Below are 17,845 nucleotides of genomic sequence, written 5' to 3'. Positions count from 1 at the left end.
TCCCATACCTGCAAATCCAAAATTATTGGTCACCAATCTTAAAGGGGATGTATATGTATAATGCAAGTCGCCTAGAGAACATTTGTGTAGACAAATATTTGCAGCAGGCCTAAGCGAGGACACAAAGTGGAATAGGCAGAAGAATTTAAATTTACAGAATCACGTTGCTCATCTCAATAATGTGCATTGTACCGTTTACATTTATTACAGTGCATAGGAGAGGCTGACATCCCCATGGATGAGGGTTTCCACTGAGAGCTCACGCATGCACTTAATGATACATCATCAGAGGGAAATGAAGCCATGCCTAAGGTGGTGACCATAATCAAAAAATATTTTTTTTCAAGTACTAAGAGGAGTGGTTTACTGAAAACCTTAATTTAATTGTTGAATTAGGGGACACATACCCACCAAACAGCTTTTCTGGGCAAAAGGTGGAAAGAAAGACAAAGCTTATTTTTTAATGTAGGGTATGTCACCTGACATTTCCCTACTCCGTTCTATTACTGTGTGTTACAGGAGTAATTGAAGGGAGCAATGCATACTTGAACTGACACCTGCATCAAAAACAAACTTATTTGCAGTTTTTTCCAACCCCCAACTAGACAGATGAGCAGAGGCCAGAGGGTGCTTCCATTATACCTTAATGATATTAGCAGTAAAAAAAAAAATTATACAAACACAGCAAATAATAACAAAAACTTGTTTAAAAAATGTAAAATCTACAAAAATGTAAAGACAAATACTTACTGTTCCACCTACTATTCTCCCCAGTGGATACCATGCCCGTTCATCAAACCAATTTAAAAATTCATAAAAGCCATGGGATGCTAGGTGATGTGTTGATCTGTAGTTAAACCTGCATAAAAAAAAAACACACTAGTCAGTATCACAGTACAAACATCATTCAGTAAAATACATATTAAAGAGTATGTTCAGCTTTAACTTCCTTTCCTTTTAATATCCTGCATCAAGAGTAACAGAATACTAAAAGGAAACTACCAAAGAATAAATGGATTATTTCAGATTTGGTACATAGATTTATTTCATTATATCTAGGATGTTTTATTCTTTTAATGAGATGAAGCATGTCAACATTTCAACGTTAATGATAGTTACAAAAGTAATGTAAACCCAAAACATGTTGCCTAATGGAAAAAAAATGTAATTTTATACAACGCTGCATTATACATTCATATCAAATATAAGTTATTTGCAAATGTAATTGCTATTGACACTGGTCCGTCAATTGCTTTAATAACATTGATACTTACAAATATGTTTAAAACTTATTACAATGTTTGAAACCTATTGCTAATAAATGTATTTGTAATAAATGTATAGTAAAAGTTACTTAAAATTTCTTAAAATTATCATTTCTTTTTTTAGGCCAAAGTTCATTTTTGGAGTTATTTCCCCTTTAAACATCTATTTTTTGCAGATGACATGACAGATTAGACTAAAATGAGAAAACAGAGTTTAGTAGCCAACTTTTAACCACAAATGGATTTCCCCAAGGATATAGAACATACAATAAAGATACGAATTTTAAAAAAACACTATTGCATTTTCTTGTACAGCTGTGCTTAGTACAGAGCATACCTATCCTGTCATAGATTTTTATGATAATTCTGTTGAAGCTATAAACAAACCAAGAGGATATTGGTTGCGGTCTGGAATACCCTTGAGTTTTATGGCAAAACATGTAATATTTTTGGATATCTCTATATAGCCTATTAGAAAACAAAGAACACTGTCCCTACTATGGAAAGCCATTTTCAGCCCAGTTTGTGAGATTACAGTAAACCACCCCTCTTCCCTTTATTGTTGCGACTGTTTTGCTTTACAGATACCGGAAATTCATTATACAGGGGGATAATCTGGTAATCTGATTTACTACCTTGACAGGACCAAACATGGAGTAGCTATAGTTTGCCCCATTAGCTAGTTTAAAAATACATTGTGATTAAAACAGACAAAAAGTATGCCATGTTGAACAAGAGGGACTAGAGCACACTTCTCAAACGGGGGTATATAGCAAACTTCTCACTCTCCAACAGTGTTTCTCATGCCCAGCATATCTATCCCAACTAAGCAGTCTCACAGCAGAGTAGCTGTGGGCGAAGGCAGGATTTTTGCGGTGTCTTACTAACACTCCACTTTCTCTGATATGTGCAGCATCCTGCAATCCAACACATAACTCAGACAATCCCTGTTTTGACTAAAGAGGAGGCATCTTAAAGGAAAAGTAACACTAAAAATTTTCAAGTAAAAAATCTATTCTACCCTGCCCCAATAATTGCCCTATACTGCAAACCATTTATTATTTTGAATGCTGTATTAGAAAATACATCATCACATCCAGGCTTTGCCCTCATTTCTCCCCATTGGAGCAGTTAATTGCTTGCTTGTGCACTTACATACTAATAACAAAAAGTTATTTCCAGACCAAAATTAATGCCCTTTTTTATGCAAGACAGCACTTTGCTTTAGTAGCCGATGACTGACACTGTCTAAAAATCCAAAAAAGTGTCCCAAATGCTTCTCAGTTAAGGTGGCCCCCAGCAAACAGTAATTTTGTGTTGTTTTTACAGATATACATAACCTTGTATTTATCAACATGAACAACATTTACCAATTTGTTGGCCTGTTTTCAAATTAAGTTAAATCTGCGAAGTTGCAGCATCCTGCATGAAACTTTTAGTTTTGCACAATTTAGTATCATCAGCAAAAAAAGATATCACATCAAGTAGTACCGTATACAATTTTAGTAAAATCTAGATCACATCCATTGCCACCCCAATATCTAGATTTCTGCTCACCTCCACATATGTACTCCCGCCTCCCTTGAAAATCAGTACATACAAATACTGCTAAAGTCAGTTTCTCATACATTGCACAGTAACCAAACAAGTAAAAAATGTCTGGTTTGCTATTGTGCGCCTTAGGGGCACATTCATAAAAACACGAGTTCGGGATAAATTTGGATTGGATACAATAATTTCTTAAGATCGCAAATATCACGAATATGCTTCCGAAAAAATCGTATTAGTCACGATAATATCGTATTGGCGATACAAAAGTCACAACATTTTCGTACCGAACGATCATAAAATGCAGTAAAACCTTTCCGACTTTGATCCTTCAGTGCATGATTTTGGAAGCCTCCCTTAGAAATCAATGGCACTCTGCAGCTCCAACCTGGCCCAAGGAAAGTCATGATACCGAAGCTTGAATGAATCCGAAAGTTTTGTACTCGGCGCGTCAATATGATTTTGTCGCACAAATTTTGTCGCAACGTACCAAAAAATCTCGCAAAATACAAAAAAGTCGACGAAAATACACTCGGAGCGTTCGCGTATTAGTAAATGTCCCTCTTAGTGTACACACCACTTTTGCACAATCCTAACAGAGAATGTATCAACTTATATGAAATCATGTTTTTTTTTTTGTAAGAAAAAAATTTCTCATTGAAAATATATTATTTGTCATCCAAAATCAAAGAGAAGAGCGGCAGAGACAATGATTTTTTCTGCAGGCAGTTTACATTATACCAAAGATGGTAGCACCTTGTTTTAATGAGTTGAAAAGAGGTATTTAACCCAAGATAAAAACTACTAGTGTCACAAGATCTTCAAAAGCAATCAAACATGAAAAAAACATTTTAGCTCTAAAGAAATAATCAGGAAGATTTAAGATATACTGTAAAGGAGTTTTCCAAATGCACATGGTTATAAACATTAGAGCTATGCTTATTAAGCATTTTTATATTAACAATAAACTAGGTGAATAAAATCACTGACAGTATTCTGAAATCTCAGATGATGAGGTGCTTGCATAAAATAGAAATAACCCATAACAAATACAAAGGTGAAACTGAATTCCTGGAAAGTAAAACAGTGAAGACTGATGAAAATTACCGACGTTCAAGTAAAGAGAACCCATGGGAAGCTTTTAAAAAATCCTATTAATAAAAACGATGGCAATAAATAAGGGTGTTAAGACAAGTATTATGGTGCATGAACTTTGCAGGGACTGGTATTATGGTGAATGAAAAAACTACCACATTGTTAATAATGATAATTTCAAAAGATTGCATTTCTTTCTTTTAAAAAATTATTTTGTAGATTGGCTTGTAAGTTTTTGGTTGCATGGCCTGTTTTCTCTTTAGCTTCAGTTCACAGACTGATAGCATGAAATTTTCCTGCAGAAATTGCTGGTACAATTAAGAAAGACCAGCCCAACATACTGGCTGATACATTATATAGCTTTAAGAAGGGGCTAGATAGCTTTTTAGCAAGTGAGGGAATACAGGGTATATGGGAGATAGCTCTTAGTAAAAGTTGATCCAGGGACTGGTCCGATTGCCATCTTGGAGTCAGGAAGGAATTTCTTTCCCCTCTGCGGCAAATTAGAGGTGTCAGATGGGGTTTTTTATCTTCCTCTAGATCAACTAGCAGTAAGGCAGGTTATATATAGGCATTATGGTTGAACGTGATGCATGAATGTCTTTTTTCAACCTAACTTACTATGTTACTATGTAACTTTGATAGTGCCACCACTATGTTTCACAGACAGAATAAGGTTTTTGTGCTGGAATGCAGTGATAGCCTTTTCCCAAACATAGAACTTTTCACTGAAGCCACAAAATTCTATTTTGCCCTTATCTCTGTGGTCTTTAGCAAACTGTAGGTCTGCAAAATGAACTGAAAACCTTAATATGTTTGTTTAAACGGCGTCTCATAATATAGTTTTAGTGCAAAAAAAAAAAAAAAAATGTATTCATATTTACACATAAATTCTAAAAACTCAAAAGGGTTCACAAATTTTCAGGCACCACTGTAGCAAATAAGAGTAGAACAAAATATTCATTAGCCATTTTGACTTCTTAATTATTTTAATTTTTGACTAAGAGGTGAAACTCTGAAAACATAATGTGTCCTTTTAGCAGAAAATAAAAGTTACAGAGTTGTACTTCTTGAAAGTATTTCAATCAGTTCCTTACAGGAACTAATAGCAACTCTGGCTGGCCCATGCATGCAGTCAAAAAGCCGACTTTAACCCCGGGCTGGTGCATTTTTATTTTTTTTTTGCTAACAGGAGCAGGATTGTAAGTGTATACAATCACTGGGGTTGCCTAACATTTTGGCACCCCCAAGTGATTCTACCTTTCCTTCTCCTTGAAAAGTCACCAATCATTCTAAATTGGTTTCCCATGCTGGAGGTGTTAGCTAACAGATTCCAACCTCCAGTTAAGGGAGAAATTATTTTTTTTGAATAAAAGTCACATAAACGTGCATAATGAGGAAGAGCCCCAGCTTAACTATTGTGTGCTTTTGTGTGGCAAAAATGTATCTGACATATCCTGATACCACATTATATGCATGAACGTCAAGTAAGTTTTCTGTTGTTTTCAGCAGCCAGAGTAATTAATATTAAGTATAATGTCCATTAGTCCATATAAGTCCACTAGCTCAATTTGTCATAGTGGATATTCAGTATAATCAAGATTAGGCAAGAGCCCAGCCAATCAGCAGATGAGTAACAGGCCTTGAGTGCTTAAATTCATGATCATGAAGAGCTGAGTAAAGGCATTCAAACGTGTATGAGACAGATAGGTTATTTTTACTTAATTTTATGATAAAAATAATTAGTTTGTCGATTAATCTGCCCATTAAATGTTTAATCCTATTATTGTTGTAGTATGACAAATATGTGAGATAATACACTTCTGGTCTTTTACATAAAATGTAATATGCCTGCTTGTTGCTAGGCTCAGATATGCTCACTTCCCATGGGCACAGATGGGTAATGCCATTAAACTTATTAACAATCTCCTCTACAGGTTTTAACCTTAAAGGTGTAGTATCTTGTAGTGACCAATAAGGTTATTTCTTTTAAACAGTTTATTGGTTGCTATATTATAAATACAATTATAATTTTAGAATATTTATAAATTATAAATAGTCCATTGCTTTTCAACTACCAGCCATCTAAGTATTGCTGCACAAATGATGATTCCAATACCCATTGAGGAAGGAGCAGATCCAAGTTATGCATTTAATCATTGGGGTCTGCAGTACACTGGAAAAATACTGAAGTTACTTGTAAATGCACAATTAAAGTAATTTGTCCCCCCTTTTAATATGCACTGCTGGGTCAGACTACATGTACCACTGAAACAATGTCAAGGCTTTTTCCCACAATGCCTTGCATAACATTCTCATTCTTTACATAACTGTTAATCAATGACATGTAAAAGGCATCTTGGGAACTGTAGCCTCGGCTGCAGGGAAGCTGAATACAGCAATTTCCAGGCTCTTACAAAAGCCTTATACAATACATATTCATTCTTAGTCTCAGGAAGCAAGGCACAGCTATAGTAGAAGGATTTTTAAATAAAAATAGCAGGATTTGTTAAAGTGATGCAGATTATTATTTTTTTTTTTAATAGTCATTTAAGTAAACATCTGTTGATGCATCTAGGGAATGTTTCCTGCTGTTAGCTATATGATATCATCAGGCCACATTTATGTTTGTATCTAATTAAATGCATTTTAAGTAAAAAAAAAACTTAATTTATCTTCAATGTACATTTATTTTATTATAAAATATTTAGACAGAAAAGAATCCTGGTGTGCAATAAGCCTATACCCTGTAAGTAGTGCATGCCAGTAATAATCCCCTTGTCTGCTTCCCCAGCAGATTTAGTAGCATGTACAGGGTTAAATAAATTGTTCTAAAGGCATCAAGCTGCTGTGAGTCTGAGCTGAATCATATAGCCTGCCCGACTTTCGAACTGTTCAGGTGCCTCCAGGCTCTAACACAATGATGTGAATCCCTGAGCAGGAGGCCTGTAATGTAGGCATCATATAAATACACAGATAATAAACTGGAAATGTACGCTTATAAAAATCATTTTACTTAGATATAAACACTGACATGGTAAAAGAATGTTAATACAAACAAGATCATGTGAGATCCCATTTAGTAACACAGGTACACAAGCACTATCCAGTAATAGAGGGAAAGTTGTGCTGATGTTTTAGTTGACCTTTCACAGAAGAATGCTTAGTTACTGATCAATGCTGCAAGATCAAGGACACAGCCATTGATACCTTCTATTTCAGTTTGTTACTGAATTCCTGTTATTGTAGCATACTGTAATTGTAGTGCCACAGAGCAAGTTTAAGAGCATGAGACAGAATTATCAGCAATACACAAAAAGGGGGGGGACTTGAAGGACAAGTAAAAATATATAAGTACAATGGAAGCGCAACTCATCTGGCAACATTAGCTACAAGCATACAAAAGAGATGGGGACTGGTCACATTCCCAGCTCCCCAAAAAAATTGACAACCCAACTATTTACCTCTGGTAATATTTTTCAAAGGCTGGCACCTCCTTGCATGTGTCTTGGTATTAATGCCTTCTGCTTAGGGAACTACCAGCTACCATATCCAGCTGCAAAAAAAAATCAGTGCATGCAATATCTTATGTGTCTTTAAAAACAAGCAGTCAAATGCAAACTTTGACTATTGTAGTTTTTCTCATCATTAATACATTCATCCTTCATTTACTTAGAAATCTGTGGTCTGTTGACGGCTACAAAAATATACAGTTGAACTACAATATTGAAAAAAAAATAAATCACCTAGCGAAAGTATTATATGAACAAAATCATAAAACTGAAGGAAAATATATTTTAATAAAACTGCACAACATCACATTAAAAATGGATGTAATAAACACGTGAAACAGAAATATGCATTACTTCCTTCTCACTTGTTCTACAGACGCCTTGTATGTGCAATCTACTGTTCCCAATGTTCAGTTAAAACTCCCTTGGTTCACCACCCTCTTGGGTGGCAATTAAAACTTGGCCATGATGAAACTGCCCAGAGTACAGCTTTGATTGAGTAATTCAAGGGACGAAAAAAAAAAACTCTTCTAGGAAACAAGAAAAGCACAACCTTGCTTTTCCTGGGATAAGGCCCAGTGACCTGATAACAGAATTAACAGAGTCTTGAACCTTGGTTAATAATCTCTAAACAGACAAAAGGTGTGACATGTAGGTTGTGATACCTCCCACTTGCCCTTTATGCAGGGCAATCCCAATTTCTTACACCTGCTGTGTCAGATTTCATGTTAAATGACCCACAGTGCTGGCTGTCCCCTCTGGAGTCCATGTTACCATATGGAAAGTGGAGACTTTAATGCCACAACTCAGAATATATAAAGTGCAAAGAGGCTTGGGAAGCAATAATACAAATGCCTGTGAATGGTTTCAGAAGGGGGCTGCCACAATGTCATGAGATGTTTGGGGGCCCAGTGTGCTTTCTTACCCTAATGCTCCCATGCCAAACCAGGTGCCCCAATTATGGATGAAATAACTAATAAAAGGTATTTGCAGACTGTAGATACTCAATCTGAAAAAAAAGTTTATATATATTATATATATACACACACACACACACACACACACACACACACACACACACACACACTAAAATGGTTAAATAAAACTCTTAATGCCTTTTGAGTCCTGTTGTGAAAATTCCTGGGAGTGCCTTCATTGTTACATTAATATATATATATTTATTCATTTATCTATATATATTTTAATGTAACAATGAACAATGAATATAAAGGCTAGCAACACTAAAGGTGGCCATACACGAGCAGATCCGCTCGCTTGGTGATGTCGCCAAGCGAGCGGATCTTCCCCCGATATCCCCACCTACGGGTGGGCGATATCGGGGACCATTAAGGTAAAAAAAATAATAATCCGATCGTTTGGCCCTGGGGCCAGACGATCGGATTATGTGGGCGGCAATGGGGCAGTCGGATCGGGGACCGCATCAACGAGCCGATGCGGTCCCCGATCCGACCAGATTTTCTAACCTGGCCGATCGAGATCTGGCCAATTTCAGGCCAGATATCGGTCGGCCAGGCCGCTCTGCTCTCCCCATGCACGGGCCGATTAGCTGCCGAATCGGTCCAAGAGGTCGGTGAATTTCATTAGTGCTGATCCAAAGCTTATATGGTCTGTAGCTTCAAAACTACACATTTGAAATAATGATGATGATGATTTACAAAAACACTTTTTCTTACAGGGGCTGTGCAAATTGACTGAAGGTGAACATCCCCTTTAACTTAAATGTGAACCACACCTTTAATATTTTCCTCTAATAACCAAATAATCACATTACATAGTTACATAAGGTTGAAAAAAAAAAAAACAGAGTCCATAAAGTTCAACCCTTCCAAGTAAACCAAGCACACACAACCTATAGTTACAAATTTAAACCAACACATGCATAAACTATATATGTATGTATAACTTTATTTATAAAGGGTACGCAGCGCTGTACAATCTTACAGAATACAAAATTACACACAGGGAGGCAAGTGATATAATAAATAAATACAATAAATATATATAAGTGCCATGTGGTACGAGACACAGTAGGAAGGAGGTCCCTGCCCCGTAGAGCTTACAATCTAAGTCTAATACTTTGATATTAGTATCACATTGGTTTTAAGCAAATCACCTAACCTAAGATTGCACCAGAATAGTCATGGCGATAACCCTAATAAGTCTATGGGGCAACAGCAAGTGTTTTGTCGCCCACAGAGCTGGAAATTGCATGAGCCATGAAACACTCTACCAGAGACTCTGCAGAGAGTAGCCTGATCAGTACCTATCAGAATACCGTATATACTAGAGTATAAGCAGAGTTTTTCAGCACCAAAAATGTGCTGAAAAGGGAACCCTCGGCTTATACTCTAGTCAGGTAATATCGATCCCTCCCCCCCCCCCCGTGCATGTGTATATAAGTACGGACGATAACGCGTGCGCTTGTGTGCTGGCCCGCTCGCACCTGCCCTACTGGTGACAGGGACTGGTTTGGGAGTCTTATGTATAGTTCACCTCATATATTCTGTCATACTTCCAAATGACTTTTATAATGTTAAACAGCAAGCAGCCCATACTTGCATATAAAAGATTCTGGAGAGCTTCTTACCCTCCCACAGCAGCGGTGGCGTGATCGAGGCAACTTCGGCGATTTCCGCAAATCGCGCCACTGCGTATGCCATCCCACCGGCGATTTACGGTGTCATATCAGGGAGATTAGTTGCCTGTAACAAGGGAGATTTGTCGCGGGCGACTAAACTCCCTCGTGTGCCAGAGCCCTTATACTAGAGTCAATAAGTTTTTCCAGTTTCCAAGTAAAATTAGGTACCTCAGCTTATATTCGGATCGGCTTATACTCGAGTATAAGAATTACCATGTACCATGAGGAAAATTCTAGTTTACGTTTAGTTTCCAACAGTACAGAGTGTTCTGCCAATGCTACTTGTAGCAGCAATCGAACCACCTGCTACCTGCACAGATAACAACCTGTCAATAGGACACTGGGTATTTTGTCCACCACTGTGCTCAGTGGCGGTCAAACCACTGTGTGCGCCAAAAGTACAGGTTTGGGATTCTTACCCAATAGGACTGTTTTCAACTTTTATGGATTTATGCAAAAAAAGAAAAAAAAAAAATAGTACTGCTTTATAAAAAAAGGAAATCTTATTAAAGCAATTTCTCCTTAGGCTCATGGCACACAGGGAGACTAGTTACTTCAGTTTCCGAAGTTTCCTTGGTGAGGATAACCGATGTGACGTGTATGCCATCCCACCGCCAATTCACATCCTCACCAGTGAAAAGGCATTTCGGGGAGATTAGCAGCCCGCAGTAGAAGATTTATTGTGGGTGACTAATCTCAAGATGAGGAAGAATCAAAGCTATCAAAATAATAAAATAAGTTTTGACAGCCAAATATTTTAAAACAAGGTCTCTCAAAGTTTATCATCCATGAACATTTAAAGACTGCAGAAATATAAAGCATCCCACTGTTTCAATTAAAGTAACCCTACACACAATGGTATTTCCCTGCATTACTATGAGAGATATCAATCTTTTTGCTTCAAAAACAATGACTTGGCATGTGTAGAACCATATATCTGTAGTCCAGTGTTGATTCACTAGTGAACCAAAACAAACTCACTGCAAGCTGTTGTCACCATGCAGCCCCCAAAGGCAAAAAGTGATATTTAAAGGAACAGTAACACCAAAATATGAAAGTGTTTTAAAGTAATTGCAATGTAATGTACTGTTGCCCTGCACTGGTAAAACCAGTGTATTTGCTACAGAACGCTCCTATAGTTTATATAAATAAGCTGCTGTGTAGCCATGGGGGCAGCCATTCAAGCTTAAAAAAGGAGAAAAGGCACAGGTTACACAGCAGAAAAGATAAACTCTGTAGAATACAATGGCATTTTATCTGTTATCCGCTAAGTAACCTGTGTCTTTTCTCATTCAAATGGCTGCCCCCATGGCTACACAGCAGCTTTGTTTATATAAACTATAATAGTCTTTCTGAGGCAAACCCACCAGTTATACCAGTGCAGGGTAACAGTACATTATATTGTTATTGCTTTTATATGCTTTCATATTTTGATGTTACTGTTCCTTTAAAATAAACCACAGCAAATTCTGCTCCCATTTCAGTACATGACCATGTATGAAAACCTAAATTACTTACAGTGTAAATCCAATATGACATCCAAATGACATTTCTGCCAGAAATGTAGTTAAACTTGTCTGGGTGAACGACATCTTGGTCTGTGCATGATCCAAATATTTCACTGGAGTAACTTCTAGTATAATGCACCCATCACCTTCTAGACCAGGGGTGTCAAACTCAATCACATAAGGGGGCCGAAATCTAAAACAAAGGCTAAGTCGCGGGCCAAATTTTTTATTAATATACTTAGTAAGATACTAAGGGGTATATTTATCACAATGTGTAAAAAGTGGAGTAAGACATTACCGGTGATGTTGCTCATAGCAGCCAATAGATGCTTTGCTACTGTTGAAATCTGATTACTGATTGGATGCCTAGGGCAACATTACTGGTAATGCTTCACTCCACTTTTTACACAGCATGATAAATATACCCCTTAGTCTTAGTTACTATGTGAGGAAAATGGAAATTGATCAGGCTGGATTGTCAGACACACTCACCAAGGGCCACATAAAACAGCCAGGTGGGCCGGATTTGGCCCCCGGGCCTTGCGTTTGGCATATATGTTCAAGACGAAGCTCTATGGGGCAGGGCCCTCTTTATGCCTTGTATCTAATATCAGCTGCAGTTTTGTATGTTTAATGTATATAACTATTTATTGTACAGTGCTGCAAAAATATTGGTGCTTTATAAACAACAATATCAATAAATGCACCCTAGATATGAAAATTCCTTAAGTCCAGTTTACATCCAGTACATTTTTACACTGCTAGTGCAAAAATATCTGAGAAAGATGTTAAAAATATTGTCTAATGAAAAACATGTGTATTACTATACCCCCCCCTTCTCCAAAATTAGCAGTTTAGTCATCTGAGTGTCACTTCAATGCCAGTGGTGTATATTCAACCACATTATACACAAATGTATACCGTCACTAACAAGGAAAAGCAAAATAGTATTTCACAGAAATTGCATGTAATCAAAGCGAGGGATTATTACCCAAGCCACAAACTGTTTCATAATCACTGGAGTTTGAACAGCCGCCTAACTGAGGAGGCGGCACTTGATTTCATACCAATGTGTTCACTCTCGCCAGACAGCTATCTGACAGTGCACAAGAGAGAAGGACATATGGCAGGGAGGTGGAGGGAAAATGCTTACGGAGCCCAGCTAAAACCCTCCCAAACAAGTGGTTTAGGCAGGCCAGATGTAATGATCATGTCTCCTGGGACTATGAGATAAAAGGCAAACACCTACCACTACCTCATTTTCAAACCAAAAGGAAATGGTGACAAAAAAGGAAGCATCCATTTTATTATACTAGTAGCAAGCATTGAGATGGCAGAAATGCTAGACCAGGCACTATACAGACGGTCAACAACTATAGAGACCCTCATGTAAGACAACTGCAAGCCTTTGCTGAAACACAATGCATGTGATTTTTTTTTGGAGGGGGGGTGGGGAGTAGAGAGGAGGCAAAACTGTCGCTTGCAAACCTGCTTAAACGTGAAGGCTTTCAGATGAAAAGAAAACATCACGAAAGGTTTTGAGAAACAGTACTTATGTGATCTGTTTATGGCTCTAATATAATATTTGAGAACTTTAATGTGGGACACAGATCAGCTCAATGGCCACAAGGTTACACTCTAATGTATATAAACACAACACAAGTCACAATTATGGAAGAAAAGATGATAGGAAGGGACATGGTTGAGTAACTAAACACAAACAGGAAAACTTAAGCATAAAACAACACTTCTTTCCCATTCTTTAGCACATATTAAGCAACTAATACTAAGGTTTGACAGCCTAAATAACAGAACTTTACTGAAACCACTGAAAATGCTTCAGTTCAGATTTTCTGTGAAAGCAAGAGAAAAACACACTGCTTACTTACAGTCCCTGTAACTGCTGTAGATATTACAAAAAGCTTTGAAACTTGGTCACTGTAATATAGTGAATTAAACAAGAAATGAACAGTGCATTACTTATTCCTCCATAGTTTGCTCTGCAGATAAAGTACATAGCACTCAATAAGGATGACCACCTTACAAACCCCTCATCTGTTGTTACACAACACTCCTTTTCGGCTTAGGTTTATTCTCCATCTAGATTGCTGTACATCAGACAAAGACATCCTTGAACTACAGGCTCGTTTACCATGCTATATTAAATCTCAGTCATGTGCCCAAGGCACATAACATCTTACATACTCTGCAGAATGTGGAAAGCACGTGGCTGCTATTGCCTCCTCTAATTACTGTGCCTGCCTGCAGAAATGTATGATATGCAACAGACAAGGAAGCAAAATCACTTTAACAAATGGAGGCAGTCTTTGGTGCTCCAGGTGTGCAGAACTACAACTTACACTGCCTGCTAAACTGCTCTGTGAGTTGTACAACAGCTGCTAACACTTATATTACCTACCCTGTATAGATGACATTGAATGTATGGACAGGGATAATGGCAACTTCTGTCACTAAAGACTCAGGGGAGACATATAATCCCCTAACACCTTTGCAGGCTAATACATCTGTCAAGCCTTAGGGCAGGCATGGCCTGTTTACGCTACTACAGAAGCTGACAAGAGATGCTAACAACTGTAGTTGACAAAAAGTAAAAGATCTAAAAGCTTGCAATTCATTCTTCATCATTAGCCTCTACTAATTGTTGTGAGGTGCAGTGCCCCAAAAGTCATAAATCAGCTCGGAAGGACTAAATGCAGGGATGCCCACACAAATAGATCTCTAGCTCTCACCTAACCTTGAGCCTTTGGTACCCATGACAAGTCAAACCTAGGAGTTTAACAGCAATAACACAGCTTAGTGAGGAAGAGATCCCTCCAGTTGAGGGAGGACAGGGAGGTACACCTGCAGCCCCCCCCGAGAACTACATGTCCCACAACCCTGACAGGTGAGCTGTAGTCCGGCAATCGCTGAAGGGGAACACGTTGCTAATATACGGTGGGGTAAAGTTAGACGAATGAAAGTATTGAGCCCGCTGGCTGCTCTGGCATATGCCCCTGTGCCACTGGCTGCATGGCATCCCACACGCACAGAGCACACACTCACCATGGGTCGAACTCGTGGATGATGCTCTCGAAGCGAATGACAGCGAAGAGCCTTGAGCTGAAGCCGGCCAGCCAGGCCAGGAAAAGGATAGTGAAGGAGAGTAGAGACTGCCAGCCGGCCGGCTGCGACAAGCCGCCAGACAGTCCTCCATGGCCCACCACCCCTCCCCCGGGAGAATGCGCACCGCCGCCGCTGCTATTGCTGACTGAAGCGACGGAGCGCCCGGAGCTTTGGGCGGGGGAGGAGGCCCCGGAGTTGGCGGCTTGCGCTTTGTGCTTGTTCTCCTGGACTGCATGCTCCGCCATGTTGGATTCCCCCCGCTGGCCGCTCCTCCTCCTCCCGGGGTGGGGGTGTGCGTAAAGGTGGCGGGGTGGGGGCACCAGAGGGAAGCGTTCGGTGGCGACTAAGGAAGGTTTAAAGTGCGCGGGCAGGCGGATTGTCCCTGACTACACAGCCTTGTCGGCTTCTCCTTCCCTCACGCGTTCTAATTCTCTCTCCTAGTCTCACCGTCCACATCACAGTGTGAGAAAAAGCAGAAAGCGGAATCCGGGCCTGGGGACGCGAAGCCAGCTCCAGCTCCTGCGCTCTATGCTCACAATGACATTTCCTACTCAATGCTGAAAAGGGGGAGGGGCCTGTTGGCGAGACCACGCCTGTACATTCAATCCGAGCTTACACTCTTCGCCAATGCCAGAGCGACAGGTACATAAGGGGCGGCTCTAGATGGAGAGGCCAACCAATCACCTTTTAAAACACCTCAAACCACGCCTCCTCTGTGGTGACGTTTCTAAAAAGCGGCGATCCTTCAGGAGACTTCCCAGTAGCCCCGCGGCACGTGCTGTCAGTTGAAAGGGGGCGGAGCTGCCTGTGCAATTTGAATAACACGCTCTGTCAGCCAATGAGAATGCAGGGCAATTGGAGATTGACACGTCTTGGGACTGCGGGCAAAATGAGCTGTAACTGCAAGGTGGGGTTTAGCCCTAATTGTCAGCCAATCACATTCCGCTATGCGGTGCTTCTGGGGCCCGGAGAATGAGCGCTAGTTTTGCTCTAGAGAAAAGAGAAGGTGACGCCGAAAGGGATCGCTTTGGGCTCGGCGCTGTTGAAGTATAGCCAGACCAGCAGCCGTGTGTAGGGGGCACTCTGCGCTCACACGGGATTTCGCTCTAATAGCTGCCTCACTTACCGTTCTAATAAATACACACACGGTTTAGTTTAGTCATTGTAATAATTGTAACTATTCATTGCGTCATGTGATACTGTGTGGCTCACTGGCCCTGCAGGTTTATCTGTAAATTGTTGTAGAGTCAATGATTTTTACTGGCACTTTATTAAACGAGTGAGAGCTAGTTTGGCTTTCCCGGGTTATATGTTGTAATGAGGCGGCACATGAGTGACATTCCTAACGCCTGCGGTCCGTAGTGTGTGAATAGCTGTCCCGGAAGTGGCCTGCTCATAAATATGAATATATATATATATTTATTTGTAGTGCACTGTTGCCCAGCTGTTTGGCTTGTGCAGTTTCTTCCCAAGGTGATTCATATTTGCTTCAGAATAAAGCAAGGACACCTTTTACATTAGTTTGCAGTATTCAAAGTTATAACATTTTTTCTATAGCAATATTTATCCCATGCTGTCACAGTCACTTGCACCAATAACATTCATATGTACCTAACCCTGGGATATTCTTGCTGTACCTCCAAAGCACACTCTATATTGGGATATGTATCTGGCTAGGTACTTTAAAAATAACATAAGTGACCTCTATGGAAGCCCTGCATTCTATGCATGTACAGCAATAGACATTTAGGGGCATATTTATTATAGTGTGTAAGGCTGTAAGCTGACGCTATCTGTGATGTTGCCCATAGCAACCAATCAAATGCTTTGCTTTTGTTTTCTAAACATACACAGGCAGATTTCAGCTGCTGATTCTGGTCCTTCAGACCGATTCGGCAGGTTATCTGCTCATGTATCCGACTAATATCTGACCTAAAATTAGCCATTTCGTGACCGGGCAGGTTTGATTTTCCGTTTGATCAGGGACCACATCGACATGTTGATGCAGCCTCTATGTCCACTGTTGCAGGGCCAAACAATCAAATTAGTCCCATATCACCCACCTTTAGGAGGGCATATCAGGAGAAGAACAGCTCACTTGGCGACCTCGCTAAACGAGTGAATCTTCCCGTGTATGGCCACCTTAACTTGTAGGTGATTGCTGATTGGTTGTTATGGGCAACATCACAGGTGATGTTGGCTTACACACTGTAATAAATATGCCCCATAGTGTGTTTAGAAAGATTGTAAATTGCAGAAGTGCAGTTGTGCGTTTCAACCAATTAGGCCTTTGCTGGTGGTTATGGCCAACTGCACCTGGGCAGTGTAACACCTATGTTTGTATGTCAGCCCAAGAATCCCCAAACTTTGGTACCAGTCCTTAGGTGTTCACTGCTGGTGCTTTTCATCCTATACAGTGGCTTGCAAAAGTATCCGGCCCCCTTGAACTTTTCCACATTTTGTCACATTACAGCCACAAACATGAATCAATTTTATTGGAATTCCACGTGAAAGACCAATACAAAGTGGTGTACACGTGAGAAGTGGAAGGAAAATCATACATGATTCCAAACATTTTTAACAAATAAATAACTGCAAAGTGGGGTGTGCGTAATTATTCAGCCCCCTGAGTCAATACTCTGTAGAACCACCTTTTGCTGCAATTCCAGCTGCCAGTCTTTTAGGGTATGTCTCTACCAGCTTTGCACATCTACAGACTGAAATCCTTACCCATTCTTCTTTGCAAAACAGCTCCAGCTCAGTCAGATTAGATGGACAGTGTTTGTGAACAGCAGTTTTCAGATCTTGCCACAGATTCTCCATTGGATTTAGATCTGGACTTTGACTGGGCCATTCTAACACATGGATATGTTTTGTTTTAAACCATTCCATTGTTGCCCTGGCTTTATGTTTAGGGTTGTTGTCCTGCTGGAAGGTGAACCTCCACCCTAGTCTCAAGTCTTTTGCAGACTCCCAAGAGGTTTTCTTCCAAGATTGCCCTGTATTTGGCTCCATCCATCTTCCCATCAACTCTGACCAGCTTCCCTGTCCCTGCTGAAGAGAAGCACCCCCAGAGCATGATGCTGCCACCACCATATTTGACAGTGGGGATGGTGTGTTCGGAGTGATGTGCAG

General features: G+C 39.8%; 1 protein-coding gene across 1 annotated transcript in view; it reads right to left on the bottom strand.

The window, feature by feature from the left end:
- Positions 1 to 15,827, bottom strand: part of stt3b (STT3B, catalytic subunit of the oligosaccharyltransferase complex) — a 57,632-nt gene extending 41,805 nt beyond the window's left edge. The window contains exons 1-2 of the mRNA XM_031903523.1: positions 14,651 to 15,827; positions 751 to 859 (exon numbers count right to left, since the gene is read on the bottom strand). Of these exons, the coding sequence (XP_031759383.1) occupies positions 751 to 859; positions 14,651 to 14,955 (414 nt within the window). The 5' untranslated portion in view covers positions 14,956 to 15,827. The remainder of the gene's footprint in view (positions 1 to 750; positions 860 to 14,650) is intronic.
- Positions 15,828 to 17,845: the final 2,018 nt, after the last annotated feature.

This window comes from Xenopus tropicalis, chromosome 6 (assembly GCF_000004195.4).
Source record: "Xenopus tropicalis strain Nigerian chromosome 6, UCB_Xtro_10.0, whole genome shotgun sequence".
Classification (NCBI taxonomy): domain Eukaryota; kingdom Metazoa; phylum Chordata; class Amphibia; order Anura; family Pipidae; genus Xenopus; species Xenopus tropicalis.
Note: the sequence above shows the minus strand (reverse complement) of the source record. Positions and strands in the feature narration are given on the sequence as shown.